Here is a 25,497-nt window from a genome sequence, read left to right on the forward strand (position 1 = left end):
TGGGGGGGGGGAGAAGTATGTTTCTTATCAGGACTCCTTATCTCCATGCTAATAAAATCCAGTTAAAAAAATAATAATAAAGTAGTTGTGTCAGACTTTCTGGCTAGGTGAGATGCTAGAGAAACATTTGCCCTGGGTAAATACTAAGGGAGATAAGACAATGCCACAGACTTACAGGCCCCTCCAAGTAGCAGAAGAATGCATTGGCCTAAGCAACTCACTGGATTTGCTTATTAAATTCTGCTCATGTCCCTTCTTCTTCTTTTTTGTTTTAATGTACCTTTATTGATTTCAGAGAGGAAGAGAGAGAGAGAGAGAAAGATAGAAACATCAATGATGAGAGAGAATCATTGATTGGCTGACTCCTGCACGCCCTTCGCTGGGAATCAAGCCCACAACCCGGGCATGTGCCCTGACTGGGAATCAAACCATGACCTCAACCACTGAGCAACACAGGTCGAGCTGTCCCTTCTTCTCTATAGTCCCCTCTGTGGTCCACTTAGATCTTTGCAGGTATCATTGCCAAACTCTAGCTTTTCCAGTATTAGACATCCATTCTCCCACTTCCTCACCCCCACCTCCTGCCCCAGAGACCTGGCTTTCTCTGCTTCTCAGCAAGGCAACCTCAGAGAACCAGTGTGTGATCAGATCACTGCACAGGAAATGGCCAGGGCCTCAGCAACCACAGAAAGGGGTTCAGAGGTTTGGACAGCACCTCTTTCCATTTACTTTAAAGCAGGAGTGGCCATTCTCAGTTCTGGCTGGTAACTAGTTCTTACAAGCTTCACATGCAACCTTTGAAATTAGCAACAAAAAATAAAACTGTGCCATTCTGGATCATATTTGCCTGATGGATCTAATGCAATATTAAGGACACTTGAGGGCTGACAACCTACCCAACAACAAATTCTGTAGTTATGTAAATTCCTTCCGGGACTATGTAGACCTTAGGGGTAGATAGTGTTCTTTCTCTCCGTAACATTTTATACACCATAGCTTTCCCTTCCGCTACATACACTTGGCCTTTGAGACGTGCTTACTGAATTCTGCTCATGAACTCTGGCCCCAGTGTCCCATCAGATTAGCCTCATTTTCCAATGTGGGTTCTGATGTCCTTTTCTCCTCCAGCAATGATCACAGCATCACCCTCCATGACCTCCACGACCTCAATGACCTCCATGACCAGGCCGACCACAGCCCAAAGCCTAACGACAAACCGATTCCTAACCTCAACCCGAAGCCCAACAACAAACCGAATCCTAACCACAGCCCAGACCGCAACTTCAACTCTAACCACAGCCAAAAGCTTCGCCAACAAAATCTTCCTCAGCCCCATCACAGATGCCATCCAGATCCTGCTCGTCTTCCTCACCAGCAAACTCCTCTTCTAGAAAGATGCTAAGGGAACCGTTGTTCCTGCCTCTGCTACATCCTCCTGCGTTTGGTTCCAAGCCAGGGCTCCATCATGTGTGTGCATGAAGGTCTCATGTTCTCAAATGTACAGCTCTCCTGCCATTGCTTTGGACTAAAAAAGAGACTCGGTTGAGAGTAGCCAGCTCACTCACTAGTGGACTTGGGGCACACAGATGTGCAACTAAATCTTTCAGGCTTTTTGTAACTACTTAGAGCTGGTCTGGGGGTAACCCGGAATTCTGGCTGTAGGTTTAACATGTTAACAGCCAGTTCCATCGCCAGTCTAAACTTTTGTTCATTGACAAATGATTCCCCTGAGTCTCTGTGGGAAGAACCTTTCCTCGCTTTCAAGATGATCTCCGATTTCTGGCCAAACCCACCCAGGTTACACAGAGTGTGTTGGCTCATGTGACTCAGCAGGAAAGGAGAAGTAACTCTCATTCTGCCGGCAACACCACTAGCATTAGAAGGGCAAGGAAATAGGAATGTACCATGTCTGAGCAGCCAAAAATAGGGACAGATTATGGGATAAAGGCATTATTTTCTATGTCATACCCAAAAAAACTATATTCCAAAAAAGAACAATGTGTTAAATTCAAATTCTTTAATAAGTGAATGTTATCTAATTTTATTCATTTGTGCAAACATTAAACATTTAATAAAATGATGAGAGTATGTATGTTTTCAAGACCAGGTCTATGGGTAAAATTTTCTCAATTTTAGTATTCCTCAAGTGCAAACTGGTCATTTTTCCCCTAACAGTGTTGTCCACTAGGAGAAATGGGCAAAATATTTATAATATTCACAATACAATGTGAAATCAAAAGAAAGCATGGCATTTCCTGTAACAGCCAACAAAGTTTTCTTTTAGTAATTATGTTAAACTAGGGGCCCGGTGCATGAAGATTCGTGCTCAGGGGTGGTCCTTCAACCCAATCTGCACCCTCTCCAGTCTGGGAGCCCTCAGGGAAGCCCTCTCCAATCTGGGAGTTTCTGTCTGTCTTTGCAATCATATGAGCGAATTGGTATAGTGCTCACAGAATAATAGAAGTCTTTTTTTTTTCTTTGCTTTATTGGTGATTTCCTAGAAGTTGCAGGATATCTTTCCTTTAATTTTTCCTCAACACTCTGACTTTATTTATGTCTCTCACCTTTGCTTTCCATCCATCCCCAACCCGCAACAGTAACTTGCTCCAGACTTACTTTGCTCTAGTGTCTAGGATAGGAGTGTCGAACTCAATCAGAGAAGGGGCCAAAATCTAAAATCCAGCCTAAATCGCGGGCCGAATGGTTTACTGAACAGTCATAAACTGTCATTGTGATGGAAACGCAGCGGAGTGCAGTGATGACAGCGCGGTGCGGGCCACATTGCAAGGCCTGGCGGGACGGATTTGGCCCGCGGGCCTTGTGTTTGACACATGTGGTCTAGGAGATCCCTCAATACGTCTGCCACCAGAACTACGATTCCCAGCATTCCTAGTGCTCCCCATGCTCTTGGTTTCCACTTCTGGTTCAGGGGCTGCACAAACCAAAAGGACTGCAAATTCCAGCCACACCCAGGCCAGGCTGACAGGACCAGACACTCCAGTGGGGGCCCCGGGACCCCAACCACTCAGTGCCAGAGCACATGCATGCACTGGCCACAGGCTCAAATGGGGTGGGGTTCCAGGGATGCCTCTCATCCAACCCACCCTCTCCCCCCACTGCACCCCCATACCCTTATCTCCCTCACCCCCCCCCCCAGCTTGCGCACTGCCCACAGGCCTACCATCTTTGTTGGGTTAATTTGCATACTCAATCCTGATTGGCTTTGGGTGTCACAAGGGTACAGTCAATTTAGATATTTGTCTATTATTAGTATAGATTCTAGAATGCCAACATCTAGTGACTGGCTTTCTCAAGAACAGTTTCTTTCAATTCCTCCTTTTTCCCTGTGAATAGGCCATGCTTTCCTATTTTGTAGGTCTTTTATATTTTTTAAAACTGAACGTTTTGAATATTATAACACAGTGACTCTAGAATCATATTCTTGCTTCTCTCCATGGTTGCTGCTTATTGAGTCATCCATCTGTCCAGTGATTTTTCCAAATGACTTCTGCAAAGGCTGCCTTGTCGTGTGGTCACCTCAGTCTCTTTCCTGCTGTCGCAGCAGTCAGCCACTGACCTGACAGATTTTAAGTGTTGAATTTGACAGCCTTTCTTCATTAAGCATCCCCCAGAATGTGTCAGGTTTGTTTTTTGGTGTGTTTAGATTTTTTTTAAATATATTTTATTGATTTTTTACAGAGAAGAAGGGAGAGAGATAGAAACATCAATGAGAGAGAAACATCGATCAGCTGCCTCCTGCACACCTCCTACTGGGGATGTGCTCACAACCAAGGTACATGCCCTTGACCGGAATCAAACCTGGGACCCCTCAGTCCTCAGGCTGACGCTCTATCCACTGAGCCAAACCAGTTTCGGCTGTTTGGATTGCTTTAAATTAAATTCTAAATATTAACGGCAGTGAGTCCTGCACCTGCGGGCTAGGAACAAGTTTCATATTTAAAACTTTCACGGTCCAACCTGGCTCCCATCCCAGTTTCAATGTGGAAGGTGTGACAAATATCCAGCAAAGATATTCTCTGAAGCTGGGAAACTTTTAGACTCAAAGAAACCTGGGAGAATGCAGAGGAGCTGAGCAAGGGGGCTGGCCCAGCAGGCAGGACGCATGTAAATTCCAGTTCTGCTGCGAGTAGAAAGATAACCTTTAACAAGTGGCATCATATCTCCCACCTTGGTTTTCTCATCTGTGTGTAAGAGGTATCTGAAGGTCTCAATTTTTATTTCTCTGTCACAGCCTGACATCTTTGGTAAGGTCTAGTCAGAGATGGTAAGAAGGCATGATCTTACGCCATATCTGACTGGTTGACAGAGGCTGCCGGGAGCACTGTTAAGGAGGATTCTGGAGCGAAATCCAGGCTCAGAAATAGTGTTGTGCTCAAACAAGTGATCTCCTCCTTGGGCTGAGACAGGAATTAAAGCAGCACAACCTCCAGGTGGCTGGCCTTCCTGGTCACTCTTTAAGCAGCTGGGATTGTGGAATGAGAAGAAGGACTATAGAAGTCCACACATTCTCAGTCTCAGGAATAGCTAATCCTGATCCTCATCTTTGTAATAAACCTCCCGATCCTGATAGGACACTGACACACCAACAGGAAAAAAAAAAAAAATGCACATGAGCAACTGCAAGGAAGCCCACAGGCTCTGACCTCACGCACAGTAAAGAGATGAACAAGTGATGGACTATTTATCACTCCCACACTCACTTGCCCAACCTTGTCCTACTTTTCTGGCTTGTAGCATCATGCTTTGTAAATTCAGTGCATTTTTATTCTGTGACAGAAACAGCAACTGCTGCCCAGCATAACGCACTTTGAGAAAGTAGAAAAGAAAATGGATGCCTTGCAAATCCCATTACCTCAAAGGCCTTCACAGAAAGAGTCCCAACCTGGTCAATGACCAACTGTAACACCAGCCATTCAGAAGAGGCAGACAATTGAGACAGTATTGGATAGTGTCTGCCAACACCACTTTACTCTGTAAAGTAGATGTTGAAAAAGATGTAATAATGAAGTAAAGCATTAGGCAAATTATCTTAAAGCATAAACTCAAGTTAGACTGCCTGGGTTCAATTTCATTTGATTTTGTCTCTTACTAGTTGTGGGACCTGACACCAGTAGCTTAACTTCCATGTACCTTGGTTTCCTGGAATGTAAAGTAGGAAGAAATATAGTAGCCGCCTCATATGTTACTGTGTTGACATTAAATCAGTTGATATATGTAAAGTACTTAGAACAACACCTGGCACAAAGTATTATAAACACTATATAAGTATTTAATGCCTAAAAAACTATCACAAATGATACACTGATATATAAGAAAGCCACGTATCTTTTTTTTTTTATTTTTCAATTGCAGTTGAAATACAATATTAGTTTGTGTACAACCCAATGATTAGACATTTACATAACTTGCTCCAGTAAATCTACTACCCATCTTGACACCATAGTTATTATATTATCAACTGGAGGCCTGGTGCATGGATTCATGCACCGGTGGGGTCCCTAGGAATGGCCTTCGGGGATCGGTCTGAAACCAGCAGTCCAGCAACACCTGCCGCTCCTGCCTGCCACTCCCACTCACGCTGGCCCCAGCCCTGGCCCCGCTCTGCCTGCCGAGGGCTCGCGCCCGGTCCAGATCGGGAGAGGCTCGCGATACCACAGCAGCGTTCACCAGCCGTGAGCCCTGCTTCTGGCACCCATCCTGAAGGGGAGTGGGGAGCCGGGACGTGATCAGCCCTTCCAGCAGGTGGTGGGATGCCTTTGCTGCCCCAGGATCCGGATCTGAACTCGTCCCACTGACATTTGTGCCGGTTCTCAGGAGCCACCTGGCAGCCACTTTTATATCATTTCTTCCTTGCGGAGCATCTAGGGAGGGGAAGTGCCTGAGGCCAACTTCCAGGATGCGGGCGATGCTGTTGGGAAAGTGCTGATGGTGCCGGTCAGTTGGTCCCTGGCTCATTCTCTGGAGATTAGACCTACAGGACTACTGGTGGGCAGGATGTCAGCTGACCAACACTCTCACTGTTCGAGTGCATTGACCACCAGAGGTCAGCTCTTGTGTTGAGCATCTGCCCCGTGGTGGTCAGTGGGTGTCATAGCAACCAACCAACTGGTCATTTGGTCACTTAGGCTTTTACATAGATGACTAGTGGCCTGGTGCATAAAATTTGTGCACTTTAAAAGGAGATTAATTAGAGGAAGTATTTTAATATTGCTATTTGCCCTTTCTCTATAATAGAAGAGATGAAATAAAATTAGTAAAATGTATATTAAAATCTTCCTCCATAAATATATGGATGTGTATGTCTTTCAATTTAGCATTTTGAGTTTCTTTGGGTAAATAACCAGAATTGGAGTTGCTGGGTCAAGTCCCCATCCACTCACATGCACCTCAAAATTGATCCAGACCCTGCCATGCCCCCTACCTTCTCTCCTACCCCCCCTCCCCCGCATTGGGCTAGATCCAGACCTGGTCAGTCCCACCCTTGTCAAGCCCATCAGGTGGGATGCGCCCCTTGAGGCCCCCCGTCAAGCCCCACTGGGCAGGGGGTTGCAGCCTCAGGTCCCCTGGCCGGTGCTGGGGTGGGAGGCACAGCCTGAGGTCCCCCGAGTTGGCACCAGGGCAGGGGGTGTGGCCTGAGGTCCCTCATCAGCCCTGCCAGGTGGGGGGCATGGCCTGAGGTCCCTGTCAAGTCCCACGGGGGCGGGGAGGTCACAGCCTCAGGTCCCTGCTAATTGCTCATTAAGGCTCATTACAGAAACTCAGCCTCCACTGGGTGCAGCCATCTTATGTTGGGAGACCTCACCTCTGCTGTGGGTGCTGCCATCTTTGTGGCGGAGTGGTGGTTAATTTGCGTATTCTCTCTTTATTACATAGGATTATATTTCTTATGCTGAACTTCATATCCCCATGACTATTCTGTACCTACCAATTTTTACTTCTCAATCCCTTTACCTTTTTCACTGATCCCAATCTCCAAATGTTTTCCATATTATGAGTCTGTTTCTGTTCTGCTTATTTTTTACATTCCACACATAAGTGAAATCATCTGGCATTTGTCTTTCTCTGACTTATTTTACTTAGCATAATACCCTCTAGGTTTATCCTTGTAGCAGATTGGCAAGATTTCACTCTTTTGTGGCTGCATCTATTCCATTGTATACATGCACCACTTCTTTATCCATTCATTTATTGTTGGACACTTACATTGGTTCCATATCTTGGTTATAGTACGTAATGCTGCAATAAATATATGGATATATATGTATGTCTTTTCAATTTTGCGTTTTGAGTTTCTTTGGGTAAATAACCAGAATTAGAGTTGCTAGGTCCTTCTTTATCTCTTTTTATATACTTTGTTTCAAAGTTTGTTTTATCTGGTATAAGTATTACTACCCCATCTTTTTATTTTGTTTTCATTTTCATGAAATACCTTTTTCATCCCTTTACTTTTTATCTGAATTGAGTCTCTTGTAGACATATATAAGGGTCTTGTTACCCATTCAGTCACCATGTCTTTTGATTGGAGCATTTAATCCACTTGCCTTTAAAGAAATTTTTGATATATATTTATTGCTATTTTATTATTATTATTCATGTGTTTTATTCTTCTTCTAAAAGAGACCCTTTTAACATTTCTTGTAATATTGGTTTGGTGGTAATGAATTCCTTTAGATTTTTCTTGTCTGGGAACTCCTTATCTATCCTATAATGTTGCTGGGTAAAGTAGTCTTGGTTGTAGGTTCTTGATTTTCATCACTTCGAATATTTCATCTACACCCATCTGGTCTGCAAAGTTTCTGCTGAGAAATCAGCTGACAGTTTTATGGGAGCATCCTGGTAGGTAACTAACTGCTTTTCTCCAGCTGCTTTTAAGATTTCTGATTGTCTTTAATCTGAAGTTCTGTTGTTTTAAGCCACCCAGTTGTGGTAACTTGTTACAGCAGCCCTAGTAAACTTCAAACTCTTTAGATAATTTGAGAGTATACTGGGATAGAACCAATTTTCTTCAGCAATTTGACTATCATATTTTGGTCCCAACATTGTCTTCAGAGGTAAGAATCTTCCTGCCATCGCGGGAGGATCTTGTTGTGAGCCATGACTCAGAGCCAAGTGGTCCTCTTTGCAAGGAGGTGAGTGGCCTCCAAACCCTGGGCGAGGTCTGGGTTCCAGCCACTCCCACCAGTAAGTGGCTGCACACCATTTTCATTATATTCAAGAATCTTTTAAGTCTAGTTTGGTTTTTTTCTAAGTGTCTTTATTGATTTTAGAGAGGAAGGGAGAAGGGTAGAGAGATAGAAACATCCATGAGAGAAACATGAATCATTGCCTCCTGCACAGCCCCCCCACTGGGGATCTAGCCAGCAACCCAGGCATGTGTTCTGACCAGGACTCAAACCAATGACCTCTTGCTTCATAGATCAACACTCACTGGACTAGGTCCTGGGGCAACCAGAGTGAATAAGGCAAACATGGCTCTGGCCCTCATGACATTGACATCCTTGTGGTTGAGATGGACAATAAACTTATAAGCAAATAAATAAGACAAAGGAAGCATATACATTTTAACACTGGAAGATAGGGGAGTATGTAGGTATTATAATAGAAAATACATATAATGAGTGATCAAGAGGGTGAAATTTAGGCCGAGATCTGAAGAATAATAGGTTTTATGAAAAGGATGGGGCAGAGGATAGGGACAGCATTCCAGGCAGGGGAGCATGACAAGGGCAAAACTCCGAGATGTGGTATTAAGTTACAGCAGGCTAGCAGACGCTTTCAAGTAGTAACATGAGAGGGGGAGGAGAGGTGGTGACAGGAGTGTGGAAGAGAACCAAAGTGAAAGCAGACCAGGAAAGAGGCCATGTCAGTAACCCCGGCAAGAAAGTGTGGCGGTTGGACTGGGTGGTGGCACTGGAAATGTAAAGATAGACAATTATGTATTTTAAAGGTAAGACCTACAGAACTTTCTGACAGAAGTAAGAGGTAGAAATCCAGACCATTCCCATGTTTCTGGCTTGACAAAAATAAATGGATGGTAGTATCATTTTTAAGAAAGACTAATGGAAAATAAATTTTAAAGAATTCAGAACTTGACTTTGGAAATGAGATGCACACAAGACAACCCACTGCCCATCTGTTGCTCTACATAGGAGCAACTAAAACTCAGAAAAGTAACAGATAAAACTAGCCCTTCTTTTATTTTTTTTATTCATTTATATCATTTTTATTTTCAATTACAGTTGATCTACAATATTATTTTAGTTTTGAATGTTTGCTCCAGTGATTAGGCATTACATAACTTAAGTGATCATCCCAACAAATCTTGCACCCACCTGACACCAGTTATTAGAATATTATTTACTAGAGAGAATCCAAGATGGCGGCACAGGTAAACACCTAACTGCAGCCTCACACAACAATTTCAATAAAATACAACTAAAATACAAAATGGACATTACCCAGAACTACAGGAGAGTCGACTGACTGGAAACTCTACAACGAGAAGGAAACAGAAAACCAGAAGGAAAATCAGAGGAGCTGTAAAAGCCTAAGGTACGGAGACATGTTGCAAGCGCGAAGAGGATGGAGCCAGAGAGGAGGGGGAGGCTGAGTGCCTGGCTGGTGTTCCCTAGAGGGAAGGAAATAAAAGCTCCAGACTGTACTGAACCCCAGATCTGACAGCACTGAACCCCAGTTCTAGGCCAGACCCTGGGGACCAAGGCTCATACAGAGGGAGCCTGGGCTGTAAGGCGGAAACTCAGAGGAGTGGCGAAAGGAAGTCCCGGAGGTGCGCACATTGCGCGCAGAGAATGGACAGTTGACTGTGCCACTGGATTGCCCTAGCAGGAGGGAGACAAAAGTTCCAGACTGCTCTGAACCCCACTTCCAACCCCACTTCCAACTGAACTGAACCCCAGTTTCAGGCTCATTGGGGAAGAGCTTATACTGTTTGGTAGGAGGCGAAACTCGAGGGCACCTTTCCCTCAGAGGTGCTTGCAGCGAGTACTGAAGGACACTGAGGAACACTGAGACTCAGGAGCCGCATAGGGCATGGCTGACGGAAGCCAAGGCTGTAGGCTCCACCCTGAAACTCCACCCCATCCAAGCTGAACACAGAGACTTTTAAGGCTACCAACTCAGGGAAGCTGCAAAAATGCCGATACAGGAAAACAGATCACAAACGAAAGAAATAGAGGACAAAAAGCGACTGGATAGAGAGATCAAAACCACGCTTATAAGGTTTTTCAAGAATTTCCTAGAAAAGGCCGATAAAATAAACGAGACCTATGAGGATATGAAAATGAATAAACTAGAAATAATAAGGGATCAACAAGAAATAAAGAATACATTGTCTAAAATAAAAAATATTATACAGAGTCCTAAAAACAGAATGGAAGATCACAAGAATCAAGTCAAAGATTTGGAACATAAAGAGCCAGAAGACATTCCTCTGCAGAAGCAAGAACAAGAGAATCCAGAAAGTTGAGATAATGTAAGAAACCTCTGGGATAACTTCAAGTGAACCAACATCAGAATTATGGGTGTCCCAGAAGAAGAGAGAGCAAGATACCAAAAACATACTGGAAGAAATAGTGACAGAAAACTTCCCCCACCTGGGGAAAGAATTAGACTTACAAGTCCAGGAAGCGCACAGAACTCCAAACCAAAGGAATCCAAAGAGGACCACACCAAGACACATCATACTTAAAATTCCAAGAGCAAAAGACAAAGAGAGAATATTAAAAGCAGTAAGAGCAAAGAAGGTAGTTACCTATAAAGGAGCACCCATATGACTATCAGTTGATTTCTCAACAGAAACCATGCAGGCCAGACGGGCATGGCAAGAAATATTCAAGGTAATGAATAGCAAGACCCTACAGCCAAAAATAATCTACCCAGAAAAGCTATCACTCAGAATCAAAGGCCAGAAAAAGAGCTTCACTAATAAAAAAAAAAAAAAAAAAGCTAAAAGAGTTCATCACTGCCAAACCAGAATTATATGAATTGCTGAAGGGAGTTCTTTCAGAAGAGAAAGAAAATAAAGATAAAAATTATGAACAACAAATATGTAACTATCAACAAGTGAATCTAAAAACCAAGGAAATCTAAAAATCTGATAAACAATATTAACTGGTGAATATAATAGAATCAGAGGTATGGAAGGGGAGTGAACTGACGATTCTTGGGGAAAAGGGGAATGGGGGGGGGGGTGTAGGAAGAGACTGAACATAAACTGTGCACCTATGGATGAGGACAATGGGGGGTGGGGAAAGGGCAGAGGTGGGGTGGGAACCTGATGGAGGGGAGCAATGGAGTGGGGAAAAAATGAGGAACATTTGTAATAATATGAACAATAAAGATTTTTTTTAAAAGATTTTTTTAAAGATTATTATTTACTATATTCCTTATTCTGTACTTTACATCCCCATGACTATTCTGTAACAACCAATTTGTACTTCTTAATCCCTTCACCTTTTCTCCCATTTCCCTAACCACCCTCCCATCTAGCAACCATCAACATGTTCTCTGTTATCCATGAATATGTTTCTGTTCTGCTTGTTCGTTTATCTGGTTTTGTTTTGTTTTTTGTTTTTCTGTTTATCTTGTATTTAGATTCAATTGTTGATAGCTATGTATTTATTTTTTATTGTTCATATTTTTTATTTTCTTCTAAAAGAAGATCCTATAATATTTCATTTAATGCTGATTTGGGGATGATGAACTCCTTTAGCTTTTTCTTGTCTGGGAAGTCCTTTACCATATATACTCAAACAAAATTAGTGACACTCGTGCTGCATTAACATAAGCAGGTCGTATGAGGATGCACTTTCACAGTACACACAGCGCTACTGCTGAGTCACTGCCCTGGCACATGCGTAGGGCAAAGGGGACTTTAAGATAGCAACACTGCCATGTCAGTGCCGGCTCGTGTGTATTTGCTGAGCGGGCCTTTAACCTCCAGTGTACTCTGGTCAGAGCTCCACACAATCCCATATCAATCTTTTTCCTTATCTATCAATAAATGAATATATACTCATTTGGTATTTAAAATTATGGAGATATAACTCTGAGAGCAGACAGGAGCAGCTTTAGGAAGCCTCTGGTAAAGCAACCCTAAGGCTCTGAGATAGAAGTGGCACAAATGAACAGTAACAGCACTGGGACTGGAATTGAAGCCTCAAAACTTTCATGTTTTTCAATTCTAAAAATATTGACCAAGTATTCATCATGGCTAAGGCACTATAAGTTTCAAGTTTCCATCAATATGCCATTGATTTAATCAACAAAAATCACTAGGTACTCTGCTTAGAATAAAGACTTTGCCCACAAGGAATCCAGGGTGGTGAAAATCAAAAACATAAAGCAACAATTGCAGTGAAGTGATTTTTAATCTATACAAAACAGGCACTCTTAATGATACTCATGATACATTACAAATTTGGTTTTAAAATAGATTTTAATTTAACAGAAGTCTTACAATGATTACAATGAATCAGGCATTCCAGAACAGTGTAGAGGTGCAGTAACTATGTGATGGTGTCTTAATAGTCCAAGGGGATAAAGATATTTTTCAAATGTGGACAGAAATTGAATATTTCTATACTATGGATTTCTATAGAATCTATAGTATTGATTCCTAAGGGCTATTCTCCTTTATAGACTACAATATTATTATCAGTTTCATATACTTTTACTTTATAAAGAATCCCCACAGGAAGAAATTTCTGGAGGTTATCCCAGATATACACAGCTACATTTTCTGTTGTGCTGTAGAGAAAAGGAGAGACGATCAAAAGACAAATAAATTAAATTTAATGTTTAATATTTACGGAGAACAGAAATTCTATTTTTAAAAGGTGTCATTAAACATCTTCTTTCTTATTCTCTATATTATGTAAGACTAGGCACCTGTTGCAGGAATATTCCTGCAAGACTTCCGGCGGGCTTCCCTCCTGCCACCCCCACCTCTGCTGTTCCCCGCATACCCCACCACACCCGCGTGCGGCTGCGCAGCGTGCTGCCACCACCACTGTGCGCCTTGTCCCGCACACTGGACCCACTGCACCCGCCCACTGCCCCTGCCTCTGTGGCCACGCCCGCTGCCGCTGCCTCTGGGGCCCACACAGGCTGCTGCTGTGTACCCCACCCTGCTCACCCAACCCACCACACCCACCGCCCCTGCTGTCTCCCGCAGCCACCACCTCTGTGCATGCCACTCTGCACACATTGCCCTGCCCTGCCCCACCCCGCACCTGCTGCCGCTTTCCCTCCAGCAGCCGCAGCAGCCTTGCTTTCCCTCCCTCCACATATGCAAATTAACTGCCATCTTCGTTGGATTAATTTGCATACTCGCTCTGATTAGCTACTGGGTGTGGCTGGTGGGCGTGGCCTGCATAGCAGAGTGATGGCTAATTTACATATTACTCTTATTAGGTTATATAGTCACACTCACCTTACAACATCTGCAAAGTATGGTACATCTAAATCCAGATTCTTATGATCAAGGGGTTTCATGATTGCCTCCTACAGACAAAACAGAGGAAAAACATCAATTCCATTTATGTCTCAGATTCCAAAGTGTTCTACCTTTGCCTCTAAAAGTTATCATTCAGCCACTAACTCAATACTTTTACTGTGTACTTTATCTGTGTCTTACGAAGCAATTTCAGAAATTTTAAAATTGTGAAATAACATTAGCCCTCCATAATGACTATTTTTCCTTCTTACTGAATGCAAAGAGGTTAAGAAACCAATAAGTAGAGTATTCACTGGAGTTTTCTCATAACAGCCACTGTGATTCAGAATTCAGTTTAACACTCTTGCATGCTGTCCAAAAAGTTACCAAAAATACTACTCCATAAGAGTCTCACCTTCAAGACAATGCCACAATGTCACTAGGAGAGATTCAGTGAGTACTACATTTTATAAGGCAGACTAAAACTGATATTACATTAATAGTACCACATTTCTGCTATAAGGAATAATTTAAAAATTATCTTGAACCCTTAGAAGAAAAAATATGACATAACTGCATTTCTTCCTAATGCTTATATATTAACATGTTTTCCTTTATCAATATCAAGAATTGTAATTGCTTTATTCTAAGTTTTTAGCTATATTGTACAAAAGCTAAGCATTTTCTAATTTTCTACTTTTAATTAGCTATATTGTTCAAAATCAAAATAATCTAATTCTCCATGTGGTATGGTCTAACAAGTGTACATTAATAATAAAAATAGCCAGGGCCGGTTTGGCTCAATGGATAGAGCGTCAGATTGGGGACTGAAGGGTCCTGGGTTCGATTCCGGTCAAGGGCATGTACCTTGGTTGTGGGCATATCCCCAGTAGGGTGTGTGCAAGAGGCAGCTGATCGATGACTCTCTCTCATCGATGTTTCTAACTCTCTCTCTCTCTCCCTTCCTCTCTGTACAAAATCAATAAAATATTTTTTAATTAAAAAATAATAAAAATAGCAATCATTTTTTTAGAAAAATCATAATCACAAAAATAGTAAGTCCTAAACCAAACTACCTTTAAAATAGATTAAGTGATATCCACATAGATATCATGAAAAGAAATATCTTTGTTTTATCTTTAATTCCAGTTCAAGTCTCAACTTTTCCACTGCAGCCTCTTCAACAGGACTCTGACTTTGCACTATATGCCATGATGAGCCACTTTTACTGACGGGAGTGTATGATGTCCTTCAAGGTGGTAAACAAAGATGTATTTAATCATAATGCTTACTTAGGGCATCTCATATTTCTCATACTGCTGTCTTAAATATCACCCTATGTAAGAACTCTGTCTCTATAGCTTTCCAAAAGCACTTTAAGCACAGCGCTGTTGTTCATTCACTAACTCCCTTATTCATTTATTCAACCAATTTGCTGAAAACCTTTTTTCACTTACACTTTACATTCAATATTATTTTGTATTATTTTCAGATGTACAGCATAATGGCTAAATAACCATATATTTTATAAAGTGTTCCCCTGATATTTCCAATACCTAGCTGGTACCATACATAGTTATTACAATATTATTGAATATATTTTCTATGCTGTACTATACATCTTCATGACAATTTTGTAACTACCAATCTGTAGTTCTCAATCCCTTCATCTTTTTTACCCTGTGAGAACTTATTGTTTGCCTACTAGAAAAAAAATTGACCTGAGCATCCTGTGGGAAAGTGCTCTGAACCATTCATCTTTGCATTCCTAGTACTTAGCCCAAACACTGATGCAAAGTAGGCAAACTTGAATATATGGATGATAATGAATGTGCAAGAAATAATGTTTATAAATAACATTTTTATGAAACAAATGGAAGGAGCAAACCTGAAGCAAAGAACTCAATAAACAGGTGAAATGATGACATAATAAAAGCTAAGCTGGATACAAGCAAATCTACTCTCAACTTTGTAAAGGACTAATTACAGTTTATGACCTGGAGTTAACTGTTTAGCATCTCTCAAACAATCTGTGACATGAAGAAATTACTTATTGTAGATATTATCTACAGTCTCTTACAATGCAAGAATTCTAAAGTGATACAATCAGTAAGTCCTTTATTGAACACATTCTTTTGTGTTACCCTTATGACGAACTGCCCCAGTGCTTTATAATCAGGCTAGAATGACTAAAACAGGGTAGTGTTAAAATCTATTATCAAAGATTTATTTTATAAAAAATTCAGAGGGGACAAAAAGAAAACTTCAAGAAGAAATCTGTATTTTGAAACAAGAGTCGAAATTGTTAAATGTAGGAAATTGTTAAAGGCAGCAAGGAATATAAGATGAGCATGCTACATTTATCTCCATCACTGTAATACAATAGTGACAATTTCCATTTAGTCACCCAAACACCATTAGAAGAACATGAAAGTAGTTCCTCCAACTACTCCCCTATTCCCACACCCAATTCCACTCACCCCATCATGGAACTCATAGTTACTTGGCTGGGAAAGTGAAAAGCCAGTAGCTGATGGGAATTACTTAAGGGATGGCACATAATAAGCACCAAACATGCCATTACCTCCATATACCCTTTGAGGTCAGTCAAATTCATAACCATGCCTGTAACAGGATCGATCTGAAGAATAAATAGAGAAGAATATTACTATAACATCCTCTTCATATTTAAACCTCTGGTAAATATTAAAGGCTCTACAACGTGCAGAAATTGTGTCCACATTTGCCTTCACCCCCAACACAATCATCAGTCTCAGCACGGGAACACCAAGTGCTCCAAATATCCTTTCATTGTCTTGCTCTTCTACCTGCCCACATACAGCACATTAAAGATGAAAGATGACACTTAGAGAGAGGAAAGGCCTGGAATGGCAGCAGCTCACCAGACACAACGGACAATATTGAAGCAATAATGACTTGAACAGAATTTGTCAGCACTGAATCTATACATTGGCAGAAAGAGGACACACAGACACATTCAGCACATACCTCTCCATGTACTGTCACCACAACTATGGGAAAGAAAACAAAAGACCAAAAGACTAACATGACTTTCAACAGATTAACATCCAAGCACAAGTTAGCAGCATACATTTTTAGAATCTCTGCCCCATAGAGCTGTATTTATATTGCCAAAAAAAATCTGTCCTCTTAGTTAAGATTGTTTTATCAACCAAAACAAGGGTCAACCAAGACAGAAGAGCTTAGTAGGAGCTTTAGCTAAGCAGAAGAGCTAATCCAAAGCCAAGAAGGGGGTAAATTCTGCTTATGATGTTGATGGCACTAGTTAGAAATCTCCACGAGAAAGGATCAAGATGCTGCCCCATCGCTGCCTGTAAAGTAGGAAATGTACAGGAAGAAGTCCAGCTGCAGACTCTGTCAGTACCTTTTGGGCACTACCTTTCTAAGCAAGCAAAACTACTACTGTAACTAAAACTCTTTTTGGAGAGGCAGGGGAATAAAACTCTTATCCCTTTACTCAGACGAATGTATACAGTCATACTTTGTAAATTAACAAGTGCTTATACGAAGCATTTGAAAAATCATGGTAATAAGAATACTTTACAAATTAAAAACTTCCATATTTTTTCAGCTCCATACAAACACCATGGGATATTATATGAAAAATAACAAACTAAGAATGAAAGGTATCATAGATCAAGTAAGAGGCAATAACTAAACTAGAAATCCTGATCTTCTGATACCTTTCCTGGTCTTAATCCACCACACCATATACAGTGATACTCAACGGCTTACATACCTGTTTTTTTGAGAAATTACTATATTTCAAACAATCAACTCTCTAATTCTGGTATAAATTACTTTCTTTCTTGGACACTACTGGCAAAATTTTCAACTCAACCTACTTCCCTCCATACAGCATATTCCCAACCAACACCCCCCTTTTGTCAATCATACTTATTCAAAGAATACAAATCTATTGATAATTTTAACATTAGCCTCAGCAACACCTAATTACAATGAAATGTGCCCAAAAAATCTCAATATGTACACTAAAGCCAAAAAAAATTATTTAAACCATTAATTATTTTGGACTGTCTATCAAAGCAGATAATTAATTGCAAGATAAAAGCTAAAACACATCCCACCAAGGCAACAGCTCTCTTCATTCTAAACTTCCACTTAACCTCTCATTCAAGGCTCAAAGCATTACTGCTCTGCCCATACGTTTTTTTTTACTCATTAAGAATGTATTTGCTAAAATTCTCCCACTCTTACTGAAAGGGCTAAATTTCATCAGTTTTCCTCTCACCTTTGTAATTGTGCCCATGACCATTTGGGTTGTTGCATTTTCCAAACAGTTTCAAATTTTCTTCATTACTCAGAGATTTGCTGACGGGGAGGGGGGGGGAGAAAAAGATCAATATAAGTTTCACAATTTATTAATACTTTAGCTCATCAAGTGGAGAATCATAAATCACCTGGGTTTCATTATTCAGCTTTATGTCAGGAACCACTGTATGCCCCCCAATTAGACTACTACACCATACAAATTAGCATAAGCACTTTCAACCCCCTTGTTCCATAGCAAGATTCCAAAACCTGATCTGCTCAAGGCCCTTCCATTTCTCAACTCAACATTACTGAGTACCTACTACATATTAGGCACAGCTGAATGATAAAAGATGCTTGTCGTCAAGTGGTTTAAATTCTCATTGCTACCGAAACCGGTTTGGCTCCATGGATAGAGCGTTGGCTTGGGGACTGAAGGGACCGGGGTTCGATTCCGGTCAAGGGCATGTACCTTGGTTGCGGGCATATCCCCAGTAGGGGGTGTGCAAGAGGCAGCTGATCGATGACTCTCTCTCATCGATGTTTCTAACTCTCTCTCTCTCTCTCCCTTCCTCTCTGTACAAAATCAATAAAATATTTTTTAAAAAATTCTCATTGCTCCTGAGAAATAATTACATGACCTATTAGTCTCTTCTTTAACAATCTTGCTTTATCATACCTCCACTGATAACTTCCCCAGTTCATTGAGGGGCATTCAAATCAGGTGACACTTTACAATTACATACTCAACTGTTGTTCCAGGCAGAGAGCACCTTGCTTAATGGATTTTTATGCCTCTCCCTGTCCAATCTTTGCAGCAATAATGAGTCCCTTACTACCCTCATATGTTCAAGCTTTCTATTATACAATCCCTTTCTGTTTGAGACCCACTTTATTATTTCCCCCATCTTCTCCTGCTCCTGCACTTCTTACATTTAAAATGCTACAGTTCAAAGATTTTGCACAAAATGATCTCACTGTACCTTCCACAGTATTGACCAGATTGTACACTCCACCCAGAAGGCGTGACGGGTGCGCACTGCTCACCGCTACATCCGTTATCTGGCACAAGGCCTGACAAGCCCCAAGAAATACCTCTCCAGTGAATGATGGATGGACCTTGCTAGGTAGAAACTATTATCCTTCTTTTATGGATGGGGGAGTGGGTACTCAGAGTGGAGCTTGCTATTGAGGGGCAAATCTCTCCTCAAAATCAACTTTAGCCCCGCAGGCCTGGCTCAGTCTTAAGCATCAACCTATGGGCCAGATCCTGGTTCCATGCCTGGTGGGGCACATGCTGGGGTTGTGAGCTGGATCCCCAGTAGGAAGCCTGCAGGAGGCAGCCCACTGATGTTTCTATCTCTCTCCCTTCCTCTCCAAAATCAACAAAAATATATTTTTTTAAATGAACCAATTCTAGTGCCATCAAGCAGTGGGATGCAACTGTGCTGCTTGCTCTCGGAGCTGCCTTGGGGAAGTGAACACTGGGTCCATTTTCTCTTAAGTGACAAGAGGACAACATTTGTGCTGTACTTTTATTAGTTCGGAAGCTAACACTTATTGAGTGCTTACGAAGCGCCGGGCTCTGTGTGATCTGGGCGTGGTTCGCCCCACTGACCGTTACCGCCCCGCTGAGACCACGAGGTCACGGAGCCAGCGCCTTCTCTCTCGCCGGCGGCTGGACTGCCCACCGGTCACCCTGCCAGTCCCCTAACGGTGTCGCCAAAAGAGCCTGACGGGCCAGGGCCGAGCGGGCGCGCCGCCCTCACCTCGGAGCGCACACCCGCGGCCCCGCGCCGGGCCCGCCCCACCCCCGCGCTGGGGGCACAACCCACCAGTGGAGCCGGTGGGTCGCGCTGAAGGAGACGAGACGGGACACTCGCGCCCAGCGGCGCCGGCCGGGAGCCGCACCGCTCATCGCCTGGCAGTTCCGCTCCTGCCACGTCCCGGGTGACGGTGGCTGGGGTGGGCGGAGCCTCACGGCTGGGCTGCGCAGTGCGCGCTGCGCCCGAAAGCCTTCTGCGCAGCTCCCGGAAGTCTCTGCGCAGCGCCCGGAAGTCTCTGCGCCACGCCCTGTGGCCGGGCTCCCTCTGCCGGCCTGGAGGCTGTGGCAGGCGCCCCTTGCTAATTGGATCTCGGGAAAGCCAGAATTCAGACAGCTGGGCACTTAGCAGTGGTCAAATGAATGGGTTTTAGTGTCGATTCTTATGTCTGCTCAGTCTGAGGCCATGCCACGCAGTCAGGGCCAGCCTAGGCACCCTCTGGGCCTCCGAGGGACTTCTCTGAGCCGCCACTCCTAGTCATGTTTAGGTCTAGGACCTAGAGAATCTAGGTGCCCTGGATTACAATAGAAACTTCCAGTATCTGGTTTACCGCAGGGCCAGTCTCCTTATGGCAGTGGTTCTCAACCTTCCTAATGCCGCCACAGTTCCTCATGTTGTGGTGACCCTCAACCATAAAATTATTTTCGTTTCTACTTCATAACTGTAATTTTGCTACTGTTATGAATTGTAAATATCTGTGTTTTCCAATGGTCTTAGGCAACCCCTGTGAAAGGATCACTCAACCTCCAAAGGGGTCGCCACCCACAGGTTGAGAACTGCTGCCTTGTGGTAAAGGAGGCAGGAACTCGAGGGCAAGTGCAGGACCACGCGGCTTTCAGAGAGTAGACTGCCTTTGGACTGTGAAATCGGGCATCACTCTGTGCTGGCACCATGCGAGAACTCACACCCATGAACACCCACACAAGTGATTCTATGACAAATGTTTCCTCAACAACTACTCGTAAGGAATACACAAACAACTTGCATGCCTAGTACCATGCCATGTCTTCCATTCATGCTTTCCTCAAATATTTATTGAATATCTACTGGGAGGCACTATTCCCGGCACTGGGAAAGACAGATAAATTCATGGATGTGGCTGATATATAAGTGGTGATTTCTCAATATAAAGGTGATCCAGTTATTGTAGCCCCAAAATTAATGGGTTAAAGTCCTAACCCCCAGTACCTCACAATATAACTTTATTTGGAAAACCTTCCTCCTGTCAGAGTCTAGGGCACACCACAGAACACAGAGTCAAGTCCTCACCCACCCACATTCACCTCAAAATCGCATGGAGGCATGGCCTGAGAGTCCCCCAGCCTGGTGACAAGGCAGGAGACATGGTCTGAGGTCCCCTGTCAAGCCCCATCAGGGTAGAGGAGGGCATAGCCTCAGGTCCCTCCTGATTGCTTGTTAAGGCTTCTTATGGGAACTTGGCTTCAGCTGTGGGTGTAGTCATCTTTGTGACAGAGTGATGGTTAATTAGCATATTCCCTCTTTATTAGATAGGATGGTTACCTTTGCCTCTAAGCTCCCACATATGACATATCTGTTCTACTTAGGTATCTTCTTGCCATTGTGTGCCTGCACTATTGTTCTGTATCTCACTAACACAAACCCAAAACTTAGAACTTTTACTTTATTGTCACAATGTAAACTCTCACATAGGGCATCTGTATGTATGGAACTAAAGAGGTAGGGTCTGTGGTGTTTACAATAACTCATTTTTTAGAATATATTTTATTGATTTTTTACAGAGAGGAAGAGAGAGGGAATAGAGAGTTAGAAACATTCATGAGAGAGAAACAGTTGCCTCCTGCACACCTCCTACTGGGGATGTGCCCACAACCAAGGCACCTGCCCTTGACCGGAATCAAACCCGGGACCCTTCAGTCCACAGGCCGACGCTCTATCCACTGAGCCAAACCAGTTTTGGCTACAATAACTTTTAAAGAAAATTGAGCCCTGCCATGTGGCTCTGTTGGTTGGAGCATTATCCGTATACTTAAAGGTTGTGGGTTCAATTCCTGGTCAGGGCACATACCCAGGTTGTGGGTTTGATCCCTAGTTGGGGCACATTCAGAAGGTGACCAATCAATGTTCTCTCATGCATTGATTATCTTCTCTCTCTCTCTCTCTCTCTCTCTCTCTCTCTCTCTCTCTCTCTCTCTTCCCCCCCCCCCCACCTTTTACTCCCACCCTCCTCTAAAATCAATAAAAATATCCTTGGGTGACGATTTTTAAAAAGAAAGAAAATTAAGAAGAAACTGACTGTTGGTTCAGGACTGTGCAGCAAGCCTAATCATGAATTCACAATTGCTCCTGAAAGACATGTTTGGGGGTCTTTTCCAGCGATGTTCACCAGGCAGAGGGAGCATGAGAGGTTTAGCTGGCCCAGGACTGGAATTCAGCAGAGGGAAGGAGTGTGACTGAAGGAAAGGAACTTTGAAGATGTCGGCAAGAGTGTGGCTTCAGTGACAAACCTAGGCTAATTTGGGCTATTAGTAAAAAACTGGTTGGGTTTAGAAATGTGGGAATTAAATGGTCTCTAGTAACACCTATTGCCCAAATAAATGAAGAACTAATGACTTTTCGTTAATCTCTGAAGAACAAGACACCTGGAGATTAGAAGAAATGCTTGACTTTAGCACCTCACACAGACACCAGAAAGGTGTTATCAGACAGGACAGCCCCCTGAGCTAGTGGGAGAGAGAAGGCTGTCCCCAACCTCAAACCTTGTCTTCTCATATAAATGAGTTTATACAAGAGACCTTGACTGCATTGTGAAAAAAAAAACAACAACAATTTATTAAAGTGGTGAACGCATGCACCTTTATTGAAAAAGCAAAGCAAAGCAAGCAAATCTATCTCATCAGGCTTGGAGCACAGAGGGGCTTTCCCGGTAATACAGAAACGAGAGTGTCTGGAGCAAGTTGGAGGAGTAATAGACCTCCTCCTGTCTGTAGGTTTCAGGAGATTCTTTTGTGGAGTGTCTTGGTATAGGTTAAGGCTCCAGGTGTTCTTGCTGTGGTCTTCCCAGGATCCTGGCAACTTCACCTTGCTGAGGCCCGAGGCTGCCGGCTTTGCTTAGGGCACATGTGTCAAACACAAGGCCCGCGGGCCAAATCCGTCCCGCCAGGCCTTGCAATGTGGCCCGCACCGCACTGTCATCACTGCACTCCGCTGCGTTTCCATCACAATGACAGTTTATGACTGTTCAGTAAACCATTCGGCCTGCGATTTAGGCTGGATTTTAGATTTTGGCCCCTTCTCTGATTGAGTTCGACACCCCTAGCTTAGGGAGTAAAAGTGCCCTTTTCTCCTTTCCCTGTTCCCCTCCCTTTCTGCATTCTCTGAGCAGGGAGGTTCTAACTATCTGCTCTCAGAGTGTCCTGGGAAAAACACTGGTTTGTCACTTGCAGGCCAGTTGCAAATTACTCACAATGTTTGGCCTTGTCCTAACCTTCCTGTCTCAATTTCCCCTTTTTCTCCTGCCCTGGAATCCTGTAACATTTCCAAACAGTACCAAGGCCAAACTAGGGGCAGGGTGGTCCAACTGCAGTGGCATCTGCTGTGGACTGCAGAGAAACAGCCGGTCTAAAAGAAGCCACCAGGGTGACATGGCTGGCTTCTCGTCCTCTTGATCACCTGGGGCCAGTGGTAACAGGCAGGCCATGACGACGAAAAAAACCGGTGCTTTTCAGATCTATATTCATATTCTACTACCTACAATTATTCAGATTTCTTCTCTCCACTGTGAGAGTCTCTGTCACTTACCTACTTCTAGTTTTTCTTTCATGCATTCTTGTTACTGAGAGAGAGAGATATATCAAGTAAACACAAATGTAAAACTCTCTTCAAAAAGTGGTATCAACACTTGCTCAGTGTTTTCAAGGAAGAGCCCTAAGAAAATATAAAAGCCTAATTATCAATTGAAATCTTTTTTTATATATAATAATGTAAAAACCAGATGTCTGAGGTTTGGAAAGTAAGGTTCCCTTTTCGGTCTCTTTTTGTACAGAGCACATTCATCTTAAACCTGGTCCCCAGACCTCCCGGTTCTTCTCTTAGGTGGCTATGAAGGTGCCATGAAACCCGTAAGGCATTTGCACAGGCACCTCTGCTCGGCCCAGTTCTTCAAAGTTCTTGGCATCCAAGACTAGGAGAAAGTTGCTTTTATTCTAGAAAAGAAATAATGTTGAAAATTCTTTTTTTTTTTAATTAAAAATAGATCTCTCTCCTCCACTAGGCTATACAATTCCTAAGAGGGAGATTATGTTACTCATCTTCACAGCTATCCTCAGTACCTAGCCGAGAGCCTTGCCTGCCCAGTCACTAAATGTTTGCTGAGTTGCTGAACGGGTCTGAAAAGGAAGCTCATACCTAGAGTGGAAAAGTTACACTGTTTACGTCAATCACCTTCATAGGATCCCTTTAAGGTTAGGGATCTTTTTACCTAGTTCACAGAAATTCTTTCTTCCAAGTTAGAAATGCCTCCCTCCATTTTGTGTTACTTGAGAGCTGATCAAACATATCACTGCAGGGCAGACCCAGACTTGCCTGGTATCAATATGGGAGTGGCAAGTACATGGTATTAGGACCAATGCCTCCTAAACCCTGAGCAGGACTGACTCACTGATCAGAGCACATTCCTCACCAAACCCTTTGGAAGGGTCAGAGATCTAACTCCCAGGCAGCCTCCACGAGTTCATCAGAGCTGGTCTCCAAGGGGAACCTAGTTGCCACAACATTGCCCAGAGACGTTAGATATTATGGAGACACCAGGTCCCGGGTTCACCACATTAGACTTTCAGGTCACTCCATTGAATTTGGCAGCACAGATGGTATGAATATTAGACTAGAAGTCAGAAGACGGGGGTTAAATACTGGCTTTACTATTGTACTATGAGATCTGATACAAGTCTCTTTCAGCTTTCTTAAGTTACAAATTCCACATGTGTAAATGGTATCCCACAAAGTTGCTTGATGTGTAAATAAAATAATATGTATGAAAGTAGTTTGTAACTGCATTCCTATGCAGATATAAATTCCTACAGTTCTACAAATAGAAACCTAAACCAATAAAAAGTATGGGTTATCACAAAAGGTATGTAAATGATAAGGAGGGAAAGAAAAGAGAAGGTGCCACACTGGAATAAAAGTAAACTATCAGCAGCTTCACTGAATAGATCCCTCATACAGACCTCAAAAGGCTCAGAGTTACTTTTCTTTCTGATTGGTGACAGGGACATACATTTACCTGGTTGGGAGTGATCACCACAGAAAGAATAACCCCACCATCTTCCTCACTGGACCCTGGTACTGGAACAAAAACAGGTTCTGACGGATAAAAGTCATCTTCTCTCCAAACCTGTAACTCCCCCAAAAAAGTATTTGATAGAAGGTTAGTTAAGAGCTGAAAGCTTTCAATAGCTTTTTTCCCCTCCACGCATAAATTTGGCTGTCAATATAATATTCCAACAATAAAAAAGAAACACACCAGACTTACTGAATTGAATATAGTAGGAAAGAGAGAGGGAGCTTTTGCAGCTGCACTGTCTATCATCATCAGACACAACTTGTGAAATTATAATTTCCCATCAACCTGAAATATAGTTATGCCAACAACCTTAGCCCCATGATTTCTCTCAAAATAACATCAAGCTCAGAATTCTGGGCTTGTGGTTTATCTAGATTCCTTAGAGGGAACATAACCCTACTTAGGTGATTCCATGGTTCTCAAACTTAATACAAGTAAGTAGCTGAGCTGCTTAAACATTAGAGAATCTCAAAAGCTGCCTTAGCCGAAACCAGTTTGGCTCAGTGGATAGAGCGTCGGCCTACAGACTGAAAGGTCCTGGGTTCGATTTCGGTCAAGGG

General features: G+C 42.8%; 3 protein-coding genes and 2 long non-coding RNA genes across 9 annotated transcripts in view; 2 read left to right on the forward strand and 3 right to left on the reverse strand.

Moving 5' to 3' along the window:
• Positions 1-1,969, forward strand: part of PLET1 (placenta expressed transcript 1) — a 10,453-nt gene extending 8,484 nt beyond the window's left edge. For 2 of the 4 annotated variants that reach the window (XM_036428633.2, XM_036428637.2), the window contains 2 exons: positions 1,129-1,194; positions 1,231-1,969. In XM_036428633.2, coding sequence (XP_036284526.1) covers positions 1,129-1,194; positions 1,231-1,391 — 227 coding nt within the window. In that variant the 3' untranslated portion in view covers positions 1,392-1,969. Of the gene's footprint in view, positions 1-1,128 lie in introns of all 4 variants that reach the window. The other 2 variants (XM_036428632.2, XM_036428634.2) reach the window with 1 other exon arrangement.
• LOC118713721 overlaps positions 1-5,943 on the reverse strand; it is a 26,070-nt gene extending 20,127 nt beyond the window's left edge. Inside the window, exons 1-3 of the long non-coding RNA XR_004986366.1 lie at positions 5,911-5,943; positions 1,265-2,297; positions 573-1,228 (exon numbers count right to left, since the gene is read on the reverse strand). This is a non-coding gene — a long non-coding RNA (uncharacterized LOC118713721). The remainder of the gene's footprint in view (positions 1-572; positions 1,229-1,264; positions 2,298-5,910) is intronic.
• LOC118713722 overlaps positions 3,893-25,497 on the forward strand; it is a 24,940-nt gene continuing 3,335 nt past the window's right edge. Inside the window, exon 1 of the long non-coding RNA XR_004986368.1 lies at positions 3,893-4,959. This is a non-coding gene — a long non-coding RNA (uncharacterized LOC118713722). The remainder of the gene's footprint in view (positions 4,960-25,497) is intronic.
• Positions 12,392-19,784, reverse strand: PTS (6-pyruvoyltetrahydropterin synthase). The gene is made up of 6 exons (XM_036428638.2): positions 19,627-19,784; positions 17,772-17,851; positions 16,487-16,509; positions 16,062-16,118; positions 13,475-13,545; positions 12,392-12,789 (listed from the first exon to the last, which is right to left on the reverse strand). The coding sequence occupies exons 1-6, from the start codon at positions 19,707-19,709 to the stop codon at positions 12,666-12,668; spliced, it is 438 nt and encodes a 145-aa protein (XP_036284531.1). The 5' UTR covers positions 19,710-19,784; the 3' UTR covers positions 12,392-12,665.
• BCO2 (beta-carotene oxygenase 2) overlaps positions 23,550-25,497 on the reverse strand; it is a 41,208-nt gene continuing 39,260 nt past the window's right edge. Inside the window, exons 11-12 of one of the 2 annotated variants that reach the window (XM_036428631.2) lie at positions 24,878-24,988; positions 23,550-23,798 (exon numbers count right to left, since the gene is read on the reverse strand). In XM_036428631.2, coding sequence (XP_036284524.1) covers positions 23,685-23,798; positions 24,878-24,988 — 225 coding nt within the window. In that variant the 3' untranslated portion in view covers positions 23,550-23,684. Of the gene's footprint in view, positions 23,799-24,877; positions 24,989-25,216; positions 25,417-25,497 lie in introns of those variants that run through there. The other variant, XM_036428630.2, reaches the window with a different exon arrangement.

This window comes from Pipistrellus kuhlii, unplaced genomic scaffold, assembly GCF_014108245.1.
Source record: "Pipistrellus kuhlii isolate mPipKuh1 unplaced genomic scaffold, mPipKuh1.p scaffold_m20_p_9, whole genome shotgun sequence".
Lineage (NCBI taxonomy): Eukaryota > Metazoa > Chordata > Mammalia > Chiroptera > Vespertilionidae > Pipistrellus > Pipistrellus kuhlii.

Coding starts and splice junctions, on each gene's coding strand:
- PTS (XM_036428638.2), bottom strand. CDS start 19,709: ATGAGCGGTGCGGCTCCCGGCCGGCGCCGCTGGGCGCGAGTGTCCCGT. Junction 16,119..16,486: donor TGGTGACAGTACATGGAGAG/GTATGTGCTGAA, acceptor TTTATTCTTCAG/ATCGATCCTGTTACAGGCAT. Junction 13,546..16,061: donor ACCTCAAAGGGTATATGGAG/GTAATGGCATGT, acceptor TTTTGTCTGTAG/GAGGCAATCATGAAACCCCT.